The sequence below is a fragment of the Oncorhynchus kisutch genome, unplaced genomic scaffold, assembly GCF_002021735.2.
Source record: "Oncorhynchus kisutch isolate 150728-3 unplaced genomic scaffold, Okis_V2 scaffold3489, whole genome shotgun sequence".
NCBI classification, from domain to species: Eukaryota; Metazoa; Chordata; class Actinopteri; order Salmoniformes; family Salmonidae; genus Oncorhynchus; species Oncorhynchus kisutch.
The window spans coordinates 160,800-185,000 of NW_022265434.1; the positions used below are offsets into that span (position 1 = coordinate 160,800).

Genomic DNA, 24,201 nt, shown 5'->3' on the forward strand with positions numbered 1-24,201 from the left:
TAGTATTCTGATTAGTCAGTCCTGATTGAAATGTATACATAATTAGTCATTATTGATAAAAATTCCCTTAACAATGGTGTCCCCGGTTCGTCAGCACAGCCCAGTGCGGGCTATTCCACCTCGCCGCACTGGCCTGGCTACGGGGAGCATTCAACCAGGTAAGGTTGGGCAGGCTCGGTGCTCAAGACCTCCAGTGCGCCTTCACGGTCCGGTCTATCCGGTGCCACCTCCACGCACCAGCCCTCCGGTGGCAGCCCCCCGCACCAGAATGTCTCTCCGTCTCCTTTCTACAGGTGCTCCCGCCTGTCCAGCGCTGCCAGAGCCTTCCTCCTGCCCAGCGCTGCCAGAGTCTCCAGTCTGCCCTGAGCTGCCAGAGCCATCCTCCTGCCCAGCGCTGCCAGAGTCTCCAGTCTGCCCTGAGCTGCCAGAGCCTTCCTCCTGCCCAGCGCTGCCAGTCTCCAGTCTGCCCTGAGCTGCCAGAGCCTTCCTCCTGCCCAGCGCTGCCAGAGTCTCCAGTCTGCCCTGAGCTGCCAGAGCCATCCTCCTGCCCAGCGCTGCCAGAGTCTCCAGTCTGCCCTGAGCTGCCAGAGCCTTCCTCCTGCCCAGCGCTGCCAGAGTCTCCAGTCTGCCCTGAGCTGCCAGAGCCTTCCTCCTGCCCAGCGCTGCCAGAGTCTCCAGTCTGCCCTGAGCTGCCAGAGCCTTCCTCCTGCCCAGCGCTGCCAGAGTCTCCAGTCTGCCCTGAGCTGCCAGAGCCATCCTCCTGCCCAGCGCTGCCAGAGTCTCCAGTCTGCCCTGAGCTGCCAGAGCCTTCCTCCTGCCCAGCGCTGCCAGAGTCTCCAGTCTGCCCTGAGCTGCCAGAGCCTTCCTCCTGCCCAGCGCTGCCAGAGTCTCCAGTCTGCCCTGAGCTGCCAGAGCCTTCCTCCTGCCCAGCGCTGCCAGAGTCTCCAGTCTGCCCTGAGCTGCCAGAGCCTTCCTCCTGCCCAGCGCTGCCAGAGTCTCCTCGGTTGTTTCTCTTTGTTATTTTGTCATTTCCATGTTAATTTGAGCAAATATGGACACGTACCACGCTGCACCTTGGTCCTCACCTTCTTCCACCAACAACAGCCGTTACACTTCCCCTCTTGCTCTTTTGCACCCCAGTATCTCTACTTGCACATCATCATCTGCACATCTATCACTCCAGTGTTAATGCTAAATTGTAATTAGTTTGCCTCTATGTCCTATTTATTGCCTTACCTCCTTACTCTTCTACATTTGCATACACTGTACATAGATTTCTCTATTGTGTTATTGACTGTATGTTTGTTTATGTGTAACTGTGTTGTTGTGTCTCACTGCTTTGCTTTATCTTGGCCAGGTCGCAGTTGTAAATGAGAACTTGTTCTCAACTGGCCTAACTGGCTAAATAAAGGTGAAATAAACTGGTGTTCCAACCCTGCAACATCCACAATGGATAAGTCCACTCAGACAGGTGTGAATCAAACAGCTGTCTCACGTGCCATAACATTTTGATATATATTTGCCACTGCTTGACTAAATAAATCTCGGCTGACCAACAGCTTATCGACCAAACGATCGACCAGTAGACTAAATGGGGTCAGCCCTACACCTGACACAGGGACACTGAGGTGTCACAGTAAAACCTAAACCCTGGATAGAGTGGCTCAGTGAATGTGGAGGTGAATGTGTGCAGGTGGGTCAGTGTGTCAGAGGAGACTCTGTAGAAGGACAGAGTGCCGGCTGGCCAGTCCAGATACACTCCTACTCTGTGGAAGCTGGATGAGGGGGCTTCTATGGAAGTGGGTTTATGATTGTGCCAGGCCGTGTAATGTTGGTCAGAGCATTGCAGACTCCAGGACTTGTCATTTAATCCAATCAGACAGTCTGTACTCTTTCCTCTCCTGCTGATTCCTTTGTATGTCACTGCTATGTAAGCCCCTCTCCCACTCCACTCTACCTCCCAGTAACAGCGTCCAGTCAGACCCTCTCTACACAGCACCTGTTTCCAGATCTCAAATCTCTCTGGGTGATCAGGATACGGCTGCTTCTCTCTCCTACGTGTCACCTTTCTGTTCTCCTCAGACAGAGAGAGCTGTTGGTTTACTGTGTTTGGGTCCAGTGTGAGATCACAGGCATCTGATGGGGGACACCAAGACACAATATATAGTTCATCGTCTTCATATAAAAAGGTAATTTAAGACTTGTTGAATGATCAGTATCTTCAGAAAGTATTCACAACCCTTGACTTTCCCCACATTTTATTGTGATACAGCCTGAAAATGGATTATATTGCTTTTTTTTTTTTGCCAATGGCACAATACAACATAATGTCAATGTTTTACCAAATGTTTACAAATGAATTCAATGGAAACTGAAATGTCTTGAGTCAATAAGTATTCAAGCCCTTTGTTATGGCAAAGCCCAAATTAGTAACAATTTGCTTAACAAGTCACATAATAAGTTGCATGGACTCACTCTGTGTACAATAATTGTGTTTAGCATGATTTTTGAAAGACTACCTCATCTCTGTACCCCAAACATACAATTATCTGTAAGGTCCCTCAGTCGGGCAGTGAATTTCAAACACAAATTCAACCACAAAGACCAAAGAGGTTTTCCAATGCCTCGCAAAGAAGGGCACCTATTGCTAGATAGGTAAAAAAAACTAAAGTGAAAACAGACATTGAATATCCCTTTGAGCATGGTGAAGTTATTAATTACACTTTCGATGGTGTATCAATACACCCAGTCACTACAACGATACAGGCATCCTTCCTAACTCAGTTACTGGAGAGAAAGGAAACCGCTCAGGGATTTCACCATGAGGCCAATGGTGACTTTAAAACAGTTACAGAGTTTAATGGCTGTGATAGGAGAAAACTGAGGATGGATCAACAACATTGTAGTTACCCTACAATACTAACCTAATTGACAGAGTGAAAAGAAGGAAGCCTGTACAGAATAAAGATACTCCAAAACATGCGTCCTGTTTGCAAAAAGTAGCTAAAGTAATACTGTGAAAATTGTGGCAAAGCAATTAACTTTATGTCTTGAATATAAAATGTTATGTTTGTGGCAAATCCAATAAAACACATTATTGAGTACCACTCTCCATATTCAAGCATGGTGGTGGCTGCATCATGTAATGGTTCTGCTTGTAATCGTTAAGGACTGGGGAGTTTTTCAGGATAAAATAAACTGAACTGAGCTAAGCACAGGCAAAATCCTAGAGGAAAATCTGGTTCAGTCTGCTTTCCACCAGACACTGGGAGAATAATTATCCTTTCAGCAGGACAATAACCTAAAACACAAGGCCAAATATACACTGGACTTGCTTACCAAGAATACAATGAATGTTTCTGGTGGCGGAGTTACAGTTTTTGGTTAAATCTATGGCAAGACCTGAAAATGTTTTCTCGCAATGATCAACAACCAACTTGACAGAGTTCGAAGAGCGTTGAAAGGAATACTGGGTAAATGTTGCACAATCCAGGTGTGGTAAACTCTTAAAAATGTACCCATAAAGACTCTGCCAAAATACGCTTCTACAAAGTATTGACTCAGGGGTGTGAATACTTATGTAAAGTAGGTTATTATGGGATATTGTGTGTAGATGGGTGAGATAAAATTTAGAATTCAGACTGAGTCATAACAAAATGTGGAATAAGTCAAGGGGTATGACTACATTCTGAAGACATATAGTCTATGGTCATATATCCCACCCACCCACCCACCACCCACCCACCCACCCACCCACCACCCACCCACACACCCACCCACCCACCCACACACACACCCACCCACACACCCACCCACCCACACACCCACCCACCCACCCACCCACCACCCACCCACCCACACACCCACCCACCCACCCACCCACCCACCCACCACCCACCCACCCACCCACCACCCACCCACCACCCACCCACCCACCCACCCACACACCCACCCACCCACCCACCCACCCACCCACCCACACACCCACCCACACACCCACCCACCCACCCACCCACCCACACACACCCACCCACCCACACACACACCCACCCACCCACCCACCCACACACCCACCCACCCACCACCCACACACCCACCCACCCACCACCCACCCACCACCCACCCACCCACCACCCACCCACCCACCCACCCACCCACACACCCACACACCCACCCACCACCCACCCACCCACACACCACCCACCCACACACCTACCCACCCACCCACCACCCACCCACCCACCCACACAAAATAAAACCCCAACAGTCCTGTCAGTGTGTAACCACAGATACATAGCTCACTTATCAAGCAAGCTATGAAACATTATATTTATTTGAGTCAACTTGAAATAAGTATTAACAGGCTAATTCTTCATAGCAGTCAACACTCACATTTTCTAGGCCAAGGTTTGATTGTGTACACTCCACCAGGTTCCACACTGTAAGGGAAGCAGAAGTAGACAGTAAATGTACACTGCACAATATTTCACAATATAGGAAGAACAGACAGTAAATGTACACACACACACAAACGCACGCGAACACACAGGCAGACATTTTATTTGGATTCCCATTAAGGCGTCTGCTTCCCAGCCGAAACAGTTCAGAAGAGTTTGTGCATATATTATACCAATATTTTGTGATTTGTTTTTGTTTTGGACTTTGGTAAGTTTTTTTTTAGCTGTTCGGACACATTCATTTTTTTGGTTTGAGGCCAGCCGATGTTTGGGAGCCAAAGTCTACTCCCCTTCATCCATGATTGGTCAACTGTAGGAATTCTTCATTAAAGTCTTTGTTGATATTAGGTCATTGAGAAATACTGCACCAAACATCTTAGTTAGATGTAAAATTGCGTGAGTAAGATCTCCTCCGCAAAAATTAATGCCGGATTTCTTGAGTTATTTTAGATTAATTCTGACTAGTTTGAGGCAAAATATGTTTTTCAAGCAAATGTCTTTAACTCATTCGGTTCGCCTAGCAAACTTTGGCAGCTGAACTGAAGCAGGCTGAGGCCTTTAAAATGTGCTGCATGGTCTGCAGTGGCAGTGCAGCATTTACGTTGATACGGCCTCTGTAGAAGTCAGAAGTCATTCAGCTGTTGTCAAGGAAGTTGTCACGGAAGTGAGCTTGTTTATACAGGACCTCCCGCCCCCACCTACCGTCAACCAATCATGTCAATGCAGAGCTATACGGAGCCCACCGCATTGATACAAAATATAGTCGATTGAAATAAATTCATGGCAGCCAGGCTCAGCCAATCAGAATCCGTTGTTCCCCACAAAAGGGCTTTATAACAGGCAGAAATACTCCTCAGCAGGATGTAGAGGTCCTGGGCTGGCGTGGTTACACGTGGTCTGCTGTTGTGAGGCCAGTTGGATATACTGCCAAATTCTCTAAAACGACATTGTAGGCAGCTTATGGTAGATAAATTAACATTGAATTAGTTGGCAACAGTTCTGGTGAACTTTCCTGCAGTCAAAATGCCAATTGCACGCTCCCTTAAAACTTGAGACATCTGTGGCACTGTGTTGTGTGACAAATGGCACATTTTAGAGTGGCCTTTTATTGTCCCCAGCACAAGGTGCACCTGAGTAATGACCATGCAGTTTAATCAGCTTCTTGATATGCCACACCTGTCAGGTGGATGGATTATCTTGGCAAAGGAGAAATACTCACTAACAGAGATATGAACAAACTTGTGCACAACATTTGTGAGAAATAATCTTATAGTTTGTATGGACATTTTCTGGGATTTTTTATTTCAGCTCATGAAACATAGGACCAACATTTTACATGTTGCGTTTATATTTTTGTACAGTAGCCATGCATTTAAAACATTAACATGTCTATCAGTTACACATCCATGTCATCCATCGCCGTGTCCCCAGTCAGCCCAACCACTCACTGGACCCATATGTTCACTTGGCTACGCATGCCTCTCTCTAATATCAATATGCCTCGTCCATTACTGTCCTGGTTAGTGATTACTGTTTTATTTCACTGTAGAGCCTCTAGCCCTGCTCAATATGCCTTAACCAACCATGTTGTTCCACCTCCTACATATGCGATGACATCACCTGGTTTAAACGTCTATAGAGACTATATCTCTCTCATCATTACTCAATGCCTAGGTTTACCTCCAATGTACTCACATCCTACCTTGCCTTTGTCTGTACATTATGCCTTGAATCTATGCTATCGAGCCCAGAAACCTGCTCCTTTTACTCCCTGTTCCGAACGTGCTAGATGGCCAGTTCGTATAGTCTTTAGCCGTACCCTTATCCTACTTCTCCTCTGTTCCTCTGGTGATGTAGAGGTTAATTCAGGTCCTGCAGTGCCTAGCACCACTCCCCAGGTGCTCTCATTTGTTGACTTCTGTAACCGTAAAAGCCTTGGTTTCATGCATGTTAACATTAGAAGCCTACTCCATTAGTTTGTTTTACTCACTGCTTCAGCACACTCTGCCAACCCGGATGTCTTAGCCGTGTCTGAATCCTGGCTTAGGAAAACCACCAAAAACCCTGAAATCTCCATCGCTAACTATAACATTTTCCGCCAAGATAGAACTGCCAAAGGGGGCGGTGTTGCAATATACTGCAAAGACAGCCTGCAGAGTTCTGTATTACTATCCAAGTCTGTACCCAAACAATTTGAGCTTCTACTTCTAAAAATTCACCTTTCCAAAAACAAGTCTCTCACTGTTGTCGACCACCCCTCATCACTGTCAAACGCTCCCTAAAACACTTCTGCGAGCAGGCTTTTCTAATCGACCTGGCCGGGGTATCCTGGAATAACATTGACCTCATCCGTCAGTAGATGATACCTGGTTATTCTTTAAAAGTGCCTTCCTCACCATCTTAAATAAGCATGCCCCATTCAAAAAATGTATAACTAGGAATAGATATAGTCCCTGGTTCACTCCAGACCTGTCTGCCCTTGACCAGCACAAAAACATCCTGTGGCGTTCTGCATTAGCATCGAATAGCCCCCGTGATATGCAACTTTTCAGGGAAGTTAGGAACAAATATACACAGACAGTTAGGAAAGCTAAGGCTAGCTTTTTCAAACTGAAATTTGCATCCTGTAGTACTAACTCAAAAAAGTTCTGGGACACTGTAAAGTCCATGGAGAATAAGAGCACCTCCTCCCAGCTGCCCACTGCTCTGAGGCTAGGAAACACTGTCACCACCGATAAATCCACTATAATTGAGAATTTGAATAAGCATTTCTCTAAGGCTGGCCATGCTTTCTACCTGGCTACCCCTACCCCGGTCAACTGCCTGGCACCCTCCACAGCAACCCGCCAAAGCCCCCACCATTTCTCCTTCACCCAAATCCAGATAGCTGATGTTCTGAAAGAGCTGCAAAATCTGGACCCCTACAAGTCAGCCGTACTAGATAATCTGGACCCTCTCTTTCTAAAATTATCTGCAGAAATTGTGGCAACCCCTATTACTAGCCTGTTCAACCTCTCTTTCGTATCGCCTGAGATTCCCAAAGATTGGAAAGCTGCTGCGGTCATCCCCCACTTCAAAGGGGGTGACACTCTAGACCCAAACTGCTACAGAACTATATCAATCCTACCCTGTCTTTCTAAGGTCTTCGAAAGCCAAGTTAAAGAACTGCTTACCAACCATTTCGATTCCACCATACCTTCTCCGCTATGCAATCTGGTTTCAGAGCTGGTCATGGGTGCACCTCAGCCACGCTCAAGGTCCTAAACGACATCATAACCGCCATCGATAAGAGACATTACTGCGCAGCCGTATTCATCAACCTGGCCAAGGCTTTCGACTCTGTTAATCACCACATTCTTATTGGCAGACTCGACAGCCTTGGTTTCTCAAATGATTGCCTCACCTGGTTCACCAACTACTTCTCTGATAGAGTTCAGTGTGTCAAATCGGAGGGCCTGTTGTCCGGACCTCTGGCAGTCTCTATGGGGGTGCCACAGGGTTCCATCCTCGGGCCGACTCTCTTCTCTGTATACTTCAATGATGTTGCTCTTGCTGCTGGTGATTCTCTGATACACCTCTACGCAGACGACACCATTCTGTAACTTCTGGCCCCTCTTTGGACACTGTGTTAACTAACCTCAAGACGAGCTTCAATGCCATACAACTCTCCTTCCGTGGCCTCTAACTGCTCTTAAACGCAAGTAAAACTAAAAAAAAAATCTCTGAAGCTCGAATCACCTCTTCCCCTACTGTATTTATTTATTTTTGCTCCATTGCACCCCATTATTTCTCCACTGCAAATCTACCATTCCAGTGTTTTACTTGCTATATTGCATTTACCTCGCCACTATGTCCTTTTTTTGCCTTTACCTCCCTTATGGGGCGGCAGTGTAGCCTAGTGGTTAGAGCATTGGACTAGTAACCGAAAGGTTGCAAGTTCAAATCCCCGAGCTGACAAGGTACAAAATCTGTCGTTCTGCCCTTGAACAGGCAGTTAACCCACTGTTCCTAGGCCGTCATTGAAAATAAGAATTTGTTCTTAACTGACTTGCCTAATAAAATAAAGGTTAAAAAAAAAATAATCTCACCTCATTTGCTCACATTGTATATAGACTTATTTTTCTACTGTATTATTGACTGTATGTTTGTTTTACTCCATGTGTAACTCTGTGTTGTTGTATGTGTCGAATTGCTTTGCTTTATCTTGGCCAGGTCGCAATTGCAAATGAGAACTTGTTCTCAACTAGCCTACCTGGTTAAATAAAGGTGTTCTCAACTAGCCTACCTGGTTAAATAAAGGTGTTCTCAACTAGCCTACCTGGTTAAATAAAGGTGTTCTCAACTAGCCTACCTGGTTAAATAAAGGTGTTCTCAACTAGCCTACCTGGTTAAATAAAGGTGTTCTCAACTAGCCTACCTGGTTAAATAAAGGTGTTCTCAACTAGCCTAACTGGTTAAATAAAGGTGAAATGAAAAATACACACAAAAAGAAAACAAGAAGTGATGCAGTCAGTCTTTCCTGAACCCCAAGAGTGACTGGCATGTATAGTATTGATATTAGCCCTCCGAGTACAATGAAGAGCAAAACATGCTGCTCTGTTCTGAGCCATCTGCATCTTAACTAGGTCCTTCTTTGCAGCAATTGACTACGACTGGACAATAATCAAGATAAGATAAAACTAGAGTCTGCTTTGTGTGGTGTCAGAGACAGACCTCTCTCCATCTTTACAATTTTACATCTTTACAACCATTGAATCTATATGTTTTGACTATGACAGTTTACATTCTAAGGTAACACCAAGTAATTTAGTCTCCTCAACTTGCTCAACAGTCACACTATTCATTACCAGATTCAGCTGAGGTCTAGAACTTAGGGAATGATTTGAACCAAATACAATGCTCTTAGTTTTTGAGATATTCAGGGCCAGTTTATTTCTGGCCACCCATTCCAAAAGTGACTGCAACTCTTTGTTTAGAGTTGATTTTCACCTTTATATATTATTATATCCTTCCTGTTTGGCCCTGTCCGGGGGTGTCCTCGGATGGGGCCACAGTGTCTCCTGACCCCTCCTGTCTCAGCCTCCAGTATTTATGCTGCAGTAGTTTATGTGTCGGGGGGCTGGGGTCAGTTTGTTATATCTGGAGTACTTCTCCTGTCCTATTCGGTGTCCTGTGTGAATCTAAGTGTGCGTTCTCTAATTCTCTCCTTCTCTCTTTCTTTCTCTCTCTCGGAGGACCTGAGCCCTAGGACCATGCCCCAGGACTACCTGACATGATGACTCCTTGCTGTCCCCAGTCCACCTGGCCATGCTGCTGTTCCAGTTTCAACTGACCTGAGCCCTAGGACCATGCCCCAGGACTACCTGACATGATGACTCCTTGCTGTCCCCAGTCTACCTGGCCATGCTGCTGCTCCAGTTTCAACTTCCACCTGACTGTGCTGCTGCTCTAGTTTCAACTGTTCTGCCTTATTATTATTCGACCATGCTGGTCATTTATGAACATTGAACATCTTGACCATGTTCTGTTATAATCTCCACCCGGCACAGCCAGAAGAGGACTGGCCACCCCACATAGCCTGGTTCCTCTCTAGGTTTCTTCCTAGGTATTGGCCTTTCTAGGGAGTTTTTCCTAGCCACCGTGCTTCTACACCTGCATTGCTTGCTGTTTGGGGTTTTAGGCTGGGTTTCTGTACAGCACTTTGAGATATCAGCTGATGTACGAAGGGCTATATAAATAAATTTGATTTGATTTGATTTGATTTTAGGGGTTGACTGATTAATCGGAATGGCCAATTAATTAGGGCCGATTTCAAGTTTTCATAACAATCGGAAATCGGTATTTTTGGGCGCCGATTTCCGATTTAAAAAAGTATAATTATACCTTTATTTAACCAGGCAAGTCAGTTAAGAACACATTCTTATTCTCAATGACAGCCTAGGAACGGTGGGTTAACTGCCAGAACGACAGATTTTCACCTTGTTAGCTCAGGGGATCCAATCTTGCAACCGTACAGTTAACTAGTCCAACGCTCTAACCATTGCACTCCACGAGGAGCCTGCCTGTTACGCGAATGCAGTAGGAGCCAAGGTAAGTTGCTAGCTAGCATTAAACTTATCTTATAAAAAACAATCAATCATAATCACTAGTTATAACTACTAATCCAGTTTAGCAGGCAATATAAACCAGGTGAAATTGTGTAATTTCTCTTGCATTCATTGCACGCAGAGTCAGGGTATATGCAACATTTTGGGCTGCCTGGCTCATTGCGAACTAATTTGCCAGAATTTTACGTAATTATGACATAACATTGAAGGTTGTGCAATGTAACAAGAATATTTAGACTTGGGGATGCCACCCGTTAGATAAAATACCGAACAGTTCCGGATTTCACTAAAAGAATAAACGTTTTATTTTCAAAATGATAGTTTTCAGATTCCACCATATTAATGACCAAAGGCTTGTTCGTATTTCTGTGTGTTATTATGTTATAATTAAGTCTGATTTGATAGAGCAATCTGACTGAGCAGCAGCAGGCCCGTAATCATTCATTCAAACAGCACTTTTGTGCGTTTTGCCAGCAGCTCTTCGCAAGCACAGCGCTGTTTATGACTTCAAGCCTATCAGCCTAATGGCTGGTGTAACCAATGTGAAATGGCTCGCTAGTTAGCTGGGTGTGTGGTAATAACGTTTATAGCGCTAATAGAAACACAAAAAAAAGGCTGATTAATCGGCATCGACTTTTTTGGTCCTCCAATAATTGGATCGGCGTTGTAAAATCATAATCGGTCGACCTCTAGTTGATTTCTCTAGCTGTGGTTGTATCATCAGCATACATGGCCTGGGACTTGTTTAATGCCAGTGGCAGGTCATTAGTAAAAACAGAAAAGAGTAGAGGACCTAGAGCGGCAGGTAGCCTAGTGGTTAGAGGGGCGGCAGGTAGCCTAGTGGTTAGAGGGGCGGCAGGTAGCCTAGTGGTTAGAGGGGCGGCAGGTAGCCTAGTGGTTAGAGGGGCGGCAGGTAGCCTAGTGGTTAGAGGGGTGGCAGGTAGCCTAGTGGTTAGAGGGGCGGCAGGTAGCCTAGTGGTTAGAGGGGCGGCAGGTAGCCTAGTGGTTAGAGGGGCGGCAGGTAGCCTAGTGGTTAGAGGGGCGGCAGGTAGCCTAGTGGTTAGAGGGGTGGCAGGTAGCCTAGTGGTTAGAGGGGCGGCAGGTAGCCTAGTGGTTAGAGGGGCGGCAGGTAGCCTAGTGGTTAGAGGGGCGGCAGGTAGCCTAGTGGTTAGAGGGGCGGCAGGTAGCCTAGTGGTTAGAGGGGTGGCAGGTAGCCTAGTGGTTAGAGGGGCGGCAGGTAGCCTAGTGGTTAGAGGGGCGGCAGGTAGCCTAGTGGTTAGAGGGGCGGCAGGTAGCCTAGTGGTTAGAGGGGCGGCAGGTAGCCTAGTGGTTAGAGGAGCGGCAGGTAGCCTAGTGGTTAGAGGGGCGGCAGGTAGCCTAGTGGTTAGAGGGGCGGCAGGTAGCCTAGTGGTTAGAGGAGCGGCAGGTAGCCTAGTGGTTAGAGGGGCGGCAGGTAGCCTAGTGGTTAGAGGGGCGGCAGGTAGTCTAGTGGTTAGAGGAGCGGCAGGTAGCCTAGTGGTTAGAGGAGCGGCAGGTAGCCTAGTGGTTAGAGCGTTGGGCTTGTAACCAAAAGGTTGCTGGATCAAATTCCTGAGCTGACAAGGTCGTTACAACAAGGCAATTAACCCACTGTTCTCTGGTAGGCTGTCATTGTACGTAAGAATTTGTTCTTAACTGACTTGCCTATAAAGGTTACATAGAGAGCTGCCCTGCGGTACATGTTTGACATCAGAGAAGCTTCCAATAAAGGCAACCCTCTGAGTTCTTGATACTGTAGAACTGAATCCACGATATGGCAGAGGTTGAAAAGCCTTAAGACATACGTTATGGTCAATAATATCAAAGGCTCCACTGAAATCTAACAATACAGCTGCCACAATCGTATTATTATAAATGTATTCCAATCATTAGTCATTTGTCAGTTCAGTACGTGTTGAGTGCCTTTTTCTATAAGCATGCTGTCTGTTGGCAATTTGTTTACAGAGAAGTAGCACTGTATTTGGTCAAACACCATTTTTTCCAAAAGTTTGCTAAGAGCTGGTAGCAAGCTGATAGGTCTGCTGTTAGAACCAGTAAAGGACGCTTTACCATTCTTGGGTAGGGGAATGACTTTGGCTACCCACCAGGCCTCAGGACAAACATTTTCCTCTAGGCTCAGGTTAAAGATATGACTGATAGGAGCGGCTATATAGTCAGCTACCATCTTCTGTAGCTTTGCATACAAGTTGTCAATACTAGGAGTTTAACAATATTGCTAGATTTTTTTTAAATCTACCTCTCCCACACTAACTTTACAAAATGAATACTTACAATACTTTTTTTAATGCATGAATACGATGTTTGTTGTCGGCATTTCCTGCCTAAGTTTGCCCACTTTGCCAATGAAGTAATCATTAAAATAATTGGCAACATCAAATGGTTTTGTGACGAAAAAGCCATCTGATTCGATGAAAGACTGAGTTGAATTTGTCTTTCTGTCCATTATGTCATTCAAAGTACTCAAGTTTTTTTCTATCAATCTTTATATCATTGATCTTGGCTTCATAATACAGTTTATTTTTCTTCTTGTTGAGTTTAGTCACATAATTTCTCGATTTGCAGCCACTCAGATGTACAGCCAGACTTATTAGCCACTCCTTTTGCCCCATCTCTTTCAACCATACAGTTTTTCAATCCCTCATCAATCCATGGAGCCTTAACAGTTCTAACAGTCAGTTTCTGAACAGATGCATGTTTATCAATAATCAGAAGAAGCAATTTCATCAAGTGCAGCAGCGTCTGGATGCTCCTTATTAATTACATCAGACCCACAAATATGTTTAACATCATCCACATAAGAGTCACAGGTTACTCTTTTGTATGATCTCTGATAAACTATTTTAGGCCCAGCTTTTGGAATCTTGGCTTTTTCTCTGGCTGGGATGATAAGACCACCTGCCTAGCCACAGAGATGCATTGTACATCCTAGACTCAGGAGGCGGGAGGGTTTGTCTGGGAAAACAGAGGCGAAGTGAGGACGACATCGCGTCTGAACACATGGAAAACCAGCAGCCAGAGGGGTAAAGTCTGGGTAAAAGTATAGAGCCTTCATTTTTGTGGACCCCAGCAGAACAGTATCCCAAATGTATAGAGTCAGGCTAAGGGAGAGTTGGAATCGTCATGTTATCAAACTTTGGTTTTTGACATAAACATGCATTCAGAAAGTATTCAGAAACATTCACTTTTTCAAAATATTATTACGTTACAGCCTTCTTCTAAAATTGATTTAAATAAATAAAATCAATCTACATACAATACTCCACAATGACGAAACGAAAACAGGTTTTTAAAATTCTTGCATATATATAAGAAATATAAAACAGAAATAATATTATTTACATAAGTATTCAGACCCTTTGCTATGAGACTCGAAATTGAGCTCAGATGCATCCTATTTCCATTGATCATCCTTGAGATGTTTCTACAACTTGATCGGAGTCCATCTGAGGTAAATTCAATTGATTGGACATGATTTGGAAAGGCACACACCTGTCTATATAAGGTCCCACAGTTGAAAGAGCATGTCAGAGCCAAAAACCAAGCCATGAGGTAGAAGGAATGATCTGTATAGCTCTGAGACAGGATTGTCTCGAGGCACAGATCTGGAGAAGGGTACCAAAAAATTGCTGCAGCATTGAAGGTCCCCAAGAACACAGTGGCTTCCAACATTCTTAAATGGAAGAAGTTTGGAACCACCAAGACTCTTCCTAGAGCTGGCCGCCCGGCCAAACTGAGCAATCGGGGGAGAAGGGCCTTGGTCAGGGAGGTGACCAAGAACATTATGGTCACTCTGACAGAGCTCTAGAGTTCCTCTGTGGAAAGGGGAGAAACTTCCAGAAGGACAATCTCTGCAGCACTCCTCCAATCAGGCCTTTAAGGTCGAGTGGCCAGATGGAAGCCACTCCTCAGTGAAAGGCACACAAAATCCTGTTTGGAGTTTGCCAAAAGGCACCAAAGGCTCTTGGACCACGAGAAACAAGATCTCTGGTCTCTGGTCTGATGAAACCAAGATTGAACTCTTTTGCCTGAATGCCAAGCGTCACGTCTGGAGGAAACCTGGCACCATCTCTACAGTGAAGCATGGTGGTGTAGCATCATGTTGTGGGGATGTTTTTTGGGAGACTAGTTAGGATTGAGGGAAAGATGAACAGAGCAAAGTACAGAGAGATTCTTGACGATAACCTGCTCCAGAGTGCTCAGGACCTCAGACTGGGGTGAAGGTTCACCTTCCAACAGGCCAACAAGCCTAAGCACACAGCCAAGACAATGCAGGAGTGGCTTCAGGACAAGTCTCTGAATGTCCTTGAGTGGCCCAGCCAGAGCCCGGACTTGAACCTGATCGAACATCTCTGGTGAAACCTGAAAATTGCTGTGCAGCAACGCTCCCCATCCATCCTGACAGAGCTTTGGCAGGATCTGCAAAGAAGAATGGGATAAACTCCCCAAATACAGGTGTGCCAAGCTTGTAGCGTCATACCCAAGAAGACTCGAGGCTGTAATCGCTGCCAAAGGTGCTCCAACAAAGTACTGAGTAATGGGTATGAATACTTATGGAAATGTCATATTTCAGTATTGTATTTTTTATAAACAAACAAAAAAATCGAAAAGTGTTTTTGCTTTGTCATTATGGGGTATTGTGATGTCATTATGGGGTATTGTGATGTCATTATGGGGTATTGTGATGTCATTATGGGGTATTGTGTGTAGATTGATCAGGGATTTTTTCTTTTTAATACATTTTAGAATGAGGCTGTAACGTAACAAAATGTGGAAAAAGTCAAGGGGTCTGAACACCTTTCTGAAAACACTGTATGATTATGCTTAACGCATAACTAACACTTGTCGTATTTGGTGTTTTCTCTTGTTTTTAAGTCTTTTTCTATCACTCTCTCAGGAACCCGAAGGAGGAAGAGAAAGTCAAAAGCTTCAGCTGAAATGTCATTATCAGCTGTACAACAGGAGGGGTAATGGCAGATAAGGAGGGGTGGAGTAAGTGTGTGTATAGTGTGATTATAAAGCCATGGAAGAAGATTACATAGTCAGAGGCCATAAGGCTCGAAGGTGTAAACATACAAATCAACTGAGAATATTAATCATGTTTTATTTCCTGTTCATTTATAAGGAATTTCAAAGTTTGTATAATATTGCACAGTATGGAGTTACTATTCAAAAAGGAAGGACTGTTGGATTTTAGCTTTAAAATATACTAATTCAAGTTACCATACTAGAACTTACTGATTACATTACATGTATAAGGAATATATGTTGGGGTTAATGAAGGGTGGATAAGAATTTGGTGTATGGAAAGGTACTGAGTGAGACAAGGGGAAGTCCAGAAAGTTCATATTCTGTTCCTAAGGAGGGAGGCAACAGGCAACACTTTCAGTTCCTGATAAGGCAGGCCAGCTACGGAACTAGGGAGGAGTGAGGAATTCAGCTCGAGGTCAAGTCAACAGATGAAGTGAGAAGATACCTCTGGGAGGGGTGCCAGAGAGGCCCACCCCAACGACCCTCCTACTACAGTCCAATCTCACATGCATGCACTTTAACTCCCACAAAGGTTCTAGCATCAGGCAGGGCCATGACTACACCAGTTTAAGGAAACACTTAAGTTCCTGCCTAGCAACAGAGATGTATTGGCTGTCTAGATGTGCAAGGAGTTGACTCCGCCTAGTAGGAGGATATAAATATACGTATGTGCTTGTGTAATCATGCTTTGTCTTTGCAGTTGTTTGACCCAGAGGGTGAATAAACTCGGTTTGATCTTTTTCTAGACGTTTATTAGAGTTTTTTTAGCTTTGTTTGTTCAGAAACAGTTTACATCACATACTCTATCAAGCATTTCACAAACATTATCTAGATACTGACTGTTAGCACTTGGTGGCCTATAGCAACATCCCCAAAAAATAGGCATTAGATGAGGCAGATGAACCTGCAACCACAACACTTCAATAACATGTGAAGGTGTGATTACAGTTTTGCAAGGAATGACATCACCAAATCCTTAAATAATTGTTTACAACTGGGTCTGCTTTCCAACTTTGTCTGGGACTCTGAGAAACTTGTATTGTGCTTTGATGAAAGTTGGGTTTCATAAACTTAGCAGGTATCTGTATAGCACTCACTCTAATGGTGGTAGGTTGTCGTTCGCTGCTTGTCGTTCGCTGCTTATCTTACAGTGGGCTGGGTCCTATATAACTACAGGGGAGGTGTTGTAGACTGTGTATCTTATAGTGGGCTGGGTCCTATATAACTACAGGGGAGGTGTTGTAGACTGTGTATCTTATAGTGGGCTGGGTCCTATATAACTACAGGGGAGGTGTTGTAGACTGTGTATCTTACAGTGGGCTGGGTCCTATATAACTACAGGGGAGGTGTTGTAAACTGTGTATCTTATAGTGGGCTGGGTCCTATATAACTACAGGGGAGGTGTTGTAGACTGTGTATCTTATAGTGGGCTGGGTCCTATATAACTACAGGGGAGGTGTTGTAGACTGTGTATCTTACAGTGGGCTGGGTCCTATATAACTACAGGGGAGGTGTTGTAGACTGTGTATCTTATAGTGGTCTGGGTCCTATATAAATACAGGGGAGGTGTTGTAGACTGTATCTTACAGTGGGCTGGGTCCTATATAACTACAGGGGAGGTGTTGTTGTACTTTTTGCAGCAGGCATTAGACTATAGAAAATTAACACAGGTCTCATCAACAACCAGACACTTGTCCCTCCACTCAGGTGGTCTACTCTGATCTACCAGACACGTGTCTCTCCACTCAGGTGGTCTACTCTGATCTACCAGACACTTGTCCCCTCACTCAGGTGGTCTACTCTGATCTACCAGACACTTGTCCCTCCACTCAGGTGGTCTACTCTGATCTACCAGACACTTGTCCCTCCACTCAGGATGTCTACTCTGATCTACCAGTACCTGTCCGTCCACTCAGGTGGTCTACTCTGATCTACCAGTACCTGTCCCTCCACTCAGGTGGTCTACTCTGATCTACCAGTACCTGTCCCTCCACTCAGGTGGTCTACTCTGATCTACCAGTACCTGTCCCTCCACTCAGGTGGTCTACTCTGATCTACCAGTACCTGTCCCTCCACTCAGGTGGTCTACTCTGATCTACCAGTACCTGTCCCTCCACTCAGGTGGTCTACTCTGATCTACCAGTACCTGTCCCTCCACTCAGGTGGTCTACTCTGATCTACCAGTACCTGTCCCTCCACTCAGGTGGTCTCAAGCTCTATTACAGTATGTCAATCATCAACACATATTGACACAAACCCTCTACATACTTGAGTTTCTCCAGTCTGCAGTGTGGATCCTCCAGTCCAGCAGATAGGAGTCTGACTCCTGAGTCTCCTGAGCGATTGTTACTCAGGTCCAGCTCTTTCAGGTGTGAGTGGTTTGACCTCAGAGCTGAGACCAGAGATGCACAGCCTTCCTCTTCGACTCCACAGAGCGACAACCTGCAGAGTTGAACATGATTTAAAACTTCTATTTTTTGACGGTGAAAAGAAAGTGGCAGCTTTATTCTCAGTCAAAGGGAGTGGATTGTCAGATTTACAATTAATTGTGTATTTCAGTCCTTTATAAACAGGAATACTGACCTCAGAGTCTCCAGTTTACAGTGGGGATTCCCCAGTCCAGCAGAGAGCAGCTTCACTCCTGAATCCTTCAGGTCATTGTTACTCAGATCCAGCTCTCTCAGGTATGAGGAGGTTGAACTGAGAACTGAGGCCAACACTTCACAGGACGTGTCTGTGAGTTTACAGCCAGTGAGTCTGTCAAAACAGAGTAAACATTTTAATATAAAACCATTGTATGTGGATCTAATAAAAGGCTCTCACTTGTTGACCAACTACAGGAATACTGACCTCAGAGTCTCCAGTTTACAGTGGGGATTCCACAGTCCAACAGAGAGCATCTTCACTCCTGAATCCTTCAGGTCATTGTTACTCAGATCCAGCTCCCTCAGGTGTGAGGAGGTTGAACTGAGAGCTGAGACCAACACTTCACAGGATGTGTCTGTGAGTTCACAGTCAGCGAGTCTGTCAACACAGAGGAAATACCATGACAGACAGGTGTTATGTTACGCTTAGCTTTCCCTGCTCACACTGTTATCGTGCATGACTAATGTGAACACTGTGCATGCATGGCTTGATGCTGCAACTTCATCAGTTCGAATTATAATTTGTTCAAGAATTTTCAGCTGATAGACAATCTATTCAGCCAATGAAATTGCTGTTCCCACAAAGATAATCTCGGAAGCACAGAACTAAATCTCACGTAGCCTAATTGCGTCAGATGCTTGATTAAGTTCTGGGGGGAGACGTGTTAAAAAATATTCTAGAACGAGGAGTGGGAGCTACCGCCCTGCTTCACCCACCTCTGCAAGTTACGGTCAAGTCAATGGCCCAAATTAAATTTGAAAGTTGCGAACTTCTGCGAATTTGTTGATTTGCCAAAATGATCAGTGATGAAAAATCTGTGCACCGTAAAAAGACTCCAGGTTTAATTAGAGAAACACAACGTCAGGTATAGACACCAAACCATCAAAGATGAACATAGCTTTACGGGCTGTGAGTTTAAATAAAAGTCACTCAAATAAGGCCCATTATTATATTAGCAACACATGGAACAATTATCACTTGCTGATCAAGTAAAAGAACACTGACCTCAGAGTCTCCAGTTTACAGTGGGGATTCCCCAGTCCAACAGAGAGCAGCTTCACTCCTGAATCCTTCAGGTCATTGTTACTCAGATCCAGCTCCCTCAGGTGTGAGGAGGTTGAACTGAGAGCTGGGACCAACACTTCACAGGATGTGTCCGTGAGTTCACAGTCAGTGAGTCTGTCAACACAGAGTAAATACCATGACAGACAGGTTATTATAATGGTTTGTTTAGCTTTCCTTCCTAACACAGTTACCAGTGCACGACTAATGTGTGCACCATTCATACATGGTGTCACATCCTGATCTGTTTCACCTGTCTCTGTGCTTGTTGCCCATCTTCCCCATTATCCCCTGTGTATTTATACCTGTGTTCTCTGTCTGTTGCCAGTTCTTTTTGTTCGTCAGACCTACCAGCGCTGTTCCCTTGCTCCTGTTCTTCCTATAGTTCTGTTTTTTCCCAGTTTCCTGGTTTTGACCATTCCTGCCTGACCTGACCCTGCCTGCCATCCTGTACCTTTACACCCTCTATGGATTATTGACCCCTGCCTGCCTTGACCTGTCGTTTGCCTTGCCCTGTTATAGGAATACATTTTCGTTTCTTCAACCTTGTCTGCATTTTGGTCATATCTTAAAACGTGATTCACGGCTTGATGCAGCATTTTTATTTCATTTTAATTGTTTTCTTTTTCTGTTAATTGTATTTATTTTCACCCCTTTTTCTTCCCAATTTCGTGGTATTCAATTGGCAGTTACAGTCTTGTCCCATCACTGCAACTCCCATATGGACTCGGCAGAGGCGAAGGTCGAGAGCCGTGCGTCCTGCTAAGCCGCATTGCTTCTTACACACTGCTCGCTTAAACTTGAAGCCAGCCACACCAATGTGTTGGAGGAAACACCATACAACTGGCAACCGTGTCAGCGTGCATTACGCCCAGCCCACCACAAGAGTCGCTAGAGCGCGATGGGACAAGGACCCATCAGCCGGCCAAACCCTCCCCTAACCCGGATGACACTGGGCCAATTGTGCGCTAACTCATGGGTCTCTAAGGTCGCGGCCGGCTGCGACACAGCCTGGGATCGAACCAGGATCTGTAGTGATGCAGTGCCACTAGGGAGGCCCGCAACAACTTTTTTTAAATCAGTTTTAATTGTGCATACATGGCTCAGTGCTACAACTGTTTCTGATCAGTTTGTATTATAGTTTAAGAGTTTTCAGCTGATGAAAATACTGTTGTTCCCACGTACAGTAAAGTTTGGTCTGAGGGATAGTCACATGACTACTTACAGAGCCAGTCAGCCAATGAAAATGCTGCTGTAACTACTATTTATTTCGGTGTGCTTTATTTACATGAGTACTTACAGAGCTTTCCTGCAGCCTCTTACAGCAGGGAGCAGTCTCCTACGGCCCTCCTCTGACGTCTTGTATTCCTTCAGGTCAAACACATCCAGAACCACCTCTGATATCTGCAGCGTGTAGGCCAGCGCTGAACAGTGAGCAAGGGAGAGGTTTTTGGATCTGTCCTCTGACGTCAAATACTCACGGATTTCCTCCTGGACTGACTGGTCTTTCATCTCTATCAGACAGTGGAAGAGATTGATGCACCTCTCAGGGGAGATGTTCTTCCTCTGCATCACCGTAAGGGATCGGATCGTTCTCTGGACGTTCTCTGGACTGCTTTCTGTCTGTGTCACCAGACCTCGTAGGAGTTTCTGATTGGACTCCAGTGACATGCCATGAAGGAAGCGGACAAAAAGGTCCAGGTGTCCATTCTTACTCTCCAAGGCTTTATCCACAGCACTCTTCAGCAGCTCATCCAAGGTTAGCTCTTCAGACGCAGCTCTAGACTTTCTCTTGAGGAAGGGCTTCAGTTCAACCATGTTCTTGGTTGTGTAACAATGGTAAATGTAGACAGCCGAGAGAAACTCCTGAATGCTCAGATGAACAAAGCAGTACACGATTCTCTGAAATAACACAGACTCTTCTTTAAAGATTTGTGTGCACAATCCTGAGTACACTGAGGCTTCTTTGACATCAATGCCACACTCTTTCAGGTCTTCTTCATAGAACATCAGATTACCCTTCTCCAGATGTTCAAACGCCAGCTTCCCCAGCTTCAGAAGAATGTCCTTATCTGATTCCATGAGCTCCTCTTGATCCATTTCATCTCTTCCATGATACTTCTGGTTCTTCAGGCTGGTCTGAATGAGCAGGAAGTGTATGGACATCTCAGTCAGAGTCGTGGGCATCTCTCTGCTCTTGTCTGTACTCAACATGTGTTCAAGGACTGTTGCAGAAATCCAACAGAAGACTGGAATGTGGCACATGATGTGGAGGCTCCTTGATGTCTTTATGTGTGAGATGATTCTGCTGGCCAGGTCCTCATCACTGAATCTCTTCCTGAAGTACTCCTCCTTCTGTGGGTCATTGAACCCTCGTACCTCTGTCACCTGGTCAACACACCCTGAAGGGATCTGATTGGCTGCTGCAGGTCGTGTAGTTATCCAAAGGAGAGCAGAGGGAAGCAGATTTCCCTTGATGAGATTTGTTAGCAGAACATCAACAGACGATGCCTGTGTGACATCAGACACCATTTCAATATGTTGAAAATCCAATGGAAGTCTGCTTTCATCCAAACCATCCAAGATGAACATAGCTTTACAGGCAGTGAGTTTCTTTGCATTGCCTATGTCTAGTTCTGTGTTGAAGTCATTTAAAAGTCTGAGAAGACTGTACTGCTGATCTTTAATCAAGTTCAGCTCCCGGAAAGGAAGCAGAAATATGACATCCACATCTTGGTTTGCCTTCCCTTCAGCCCAGTCTAGGATAAACTTCTGCACAGAGACAGTTTTTCCGATGCCAGCGATGCCCTTCGTCAGCACAGTTCTGATGCTTCTCTCCTGGCCAGGTAAGGGTTTAAAGATGTCATTGCAGTGGATTGCTGTGTCATGTGAGGTTGGTGTCCTGGTTGCTGTCTCTAGCTGCCACACCTCATGTTCATTGTTAACCCCTTCACTCTCTCCTTCTGTGATGTAGAGCTCTGTGTAAATCCTGTTGAGGGGAGTTTGATTCCCTGCTTTTTCCAAGCCTTCTTTCACACATGCATACCTCCTTGTCAGACTGTCTTTATGGTTTACTATAGCTCTCTGTAGGCTGTCATCCACTACAAGGGAAGTGTAAAAGGATGTGTATCAGACACATTCATTGACAGGATGAAAAGTGGGCCTTCCACAATTACAGTAACTTATATTATCTCATATTATTGTAGTTAAATACTGTAAATCATATTGAGGTATTGACTTAGCACACGTGTACAAGTGGTCTTACTGATTTCAGAGCCTCTTGCATCATTGGGTTCACTCAGGTGCCGTAGTACAGGAAGTGTTCTGGATTTCTTTCTACACTGAGGACAGTCATAGTCTCCTGAAGGAGCAGGTTTCTCCCAGTATCTGGTGATGCACTGTCTACAGAACCTGTGTCCACAGGTGATAGAGACTGGATCCCTCTGCACCTGCTGACACACTGCACACCTGGACTGATCCTCTTCCAGAGAGCTGAAAGAACATTATTAAAACAAAGACATTGTCATTCTTCACGGCTATCTCTCAAATATTGTAGATATTAATACCGAACCTCTGGCAGAGTAGACCATCCACGAGAGATAAAGGAGAGATACTGATTCTCGAACAGAGTAGACCATCCACTACAGAGATACAGGAGAGAGAGATACTGATCCTCTAACAGAGTAGACCATCCACTACAGAGATAAAGGAGAGAGAGAGTTACTGGCAGAACACACACACACAGAGACACAGAGACAGAGAGACAGAGAGAGAGAGAGACACAGAGAGAGAGAGACAGAGAGAGAGAGACACAGAGAGAGAGACACAGAGAGAGAGAGACACAGAGAGAGAGAGACAGAGAGATACAGAGAGAGAGGTAATACTGATCCTCTGGAAGAACTGCAGAAAGTTTAGTGATGTTTAGAGTCATACAGTATGAATCAGGACCTTAGGGATGTTTAGAGTCATACAGTATGAATCAGGACCTTAGTGATGTTTAGAGTCATACAGTATGAATCAGGACCTTAGTGATGTTTAGAGTCATACAGTATGAATCAGGACCTTAGTGATGTTTGGAGTCATACAGTATGAATCAGGACCTTAGTGATGTTTGGAGTCATACAGTATTAATCAGGACCTTGGTTTCATTCTGTACAGCAGGGGTTCTTAAACCTTTTCAGCTCAAGACACAAATTAGAAATGTACTGTATCCGGGGCGGCAGGGTAGCCTAGTGGTTAGAGCGTTGGACTAGTAACCGAAAGGTTGTAAGTTTGAATCCCCGAGCTGACAAGGTACAAATCTGTCGTTCTGCCCTTGAACAGGCAGTTAACCCACTGTTCCTAGGCCGTCATTGAAAATAAGAATTTGTTCTTAACTGACTTGCCTGGTTAAATAAAGGTAACTTTTTTTTTAACTGTCTTCCCATGATCCAGCTCTTCCTCCAACGACCCAAATCAAGAAGAAATATTGTGTTAGTGTAGATGTATTCTCATAACTCGCGAACCACCTCTCACATACCCAGGGCCCACTTTGGGTCCCGACCCATAGTTTAAGAAACGCTGCTGTACAGGCGTCCTTCTTTTCCCTCTGTCATTTAGGTTAATACTGTGGAGTACATACAATGTTATTGATCCATCCTCAGTTTTCTCCTATCAGTGGCATTAAACTCTAGCTGTTTTAAAGTCACCATTGGCCTCATGGTGAAATCCCTGAGCGGTTCCTTTCCTCTCTGGAAGCTGAGTTAGGAAGGACTCCTATATATTTGTAGCGAGTAGGTGTATTGATACACCATCCATAGTGTAATTAATAACTTCACCATACTCAAAGAGATATTCAATGTTTTTTTTTTATCAATATACCA

General features: G+C 44.9%; 1 protein-coding gene across 1 annotated transcript in view; it reads right to left on the reverse strand.

Annotated features, from left to right (window-relative positions):
• Positions 1-1,511: 1,511 nt before the first annotated feature.
• Positions 1,512-24,201, reverse strand: part of LOC109877657 (NACHT, LRR and PYD domains-containing protein 12) — a 26,115-nt gene continuing 3,425 nt past the window's right edge. Inside the window, exons 2-9 of the mRNA XM_031820557.1 lie at positions 22,605-22,831; positions 20,640-22,440; positions 19,283-19,456; positions 18,482-18,655; positions 18,215-18,388; positions 17,900-18,073; positions 4,393-4,439; positions 1,512-2,136 (exon numbers count right to left, since the gene is read on the reverse strand). Of these exons, the coding sequence (XP_031676417.1) occupies positions 1,604-2,136; positions 4,393-4,439; positions 17,900-18,073; positions 18,215-18,388; positions 18,482-18,655; positions 19,283-19,456; positions 20,640-22,440; positions 22,605-22,831 (3,304 nt within the window). The 3' untranslated portion in view covers positions 1,512-1,603. The remainder of the gene's footprint in view (positions 2,137-4,392; positions 4,440-17,899; positions 18,074-18,214; positions 18,389-18,481; positions 18,656-19,282; positions 19,457-20,639; positions 22,441-22,604; positions 22,832-24,201) is intronic.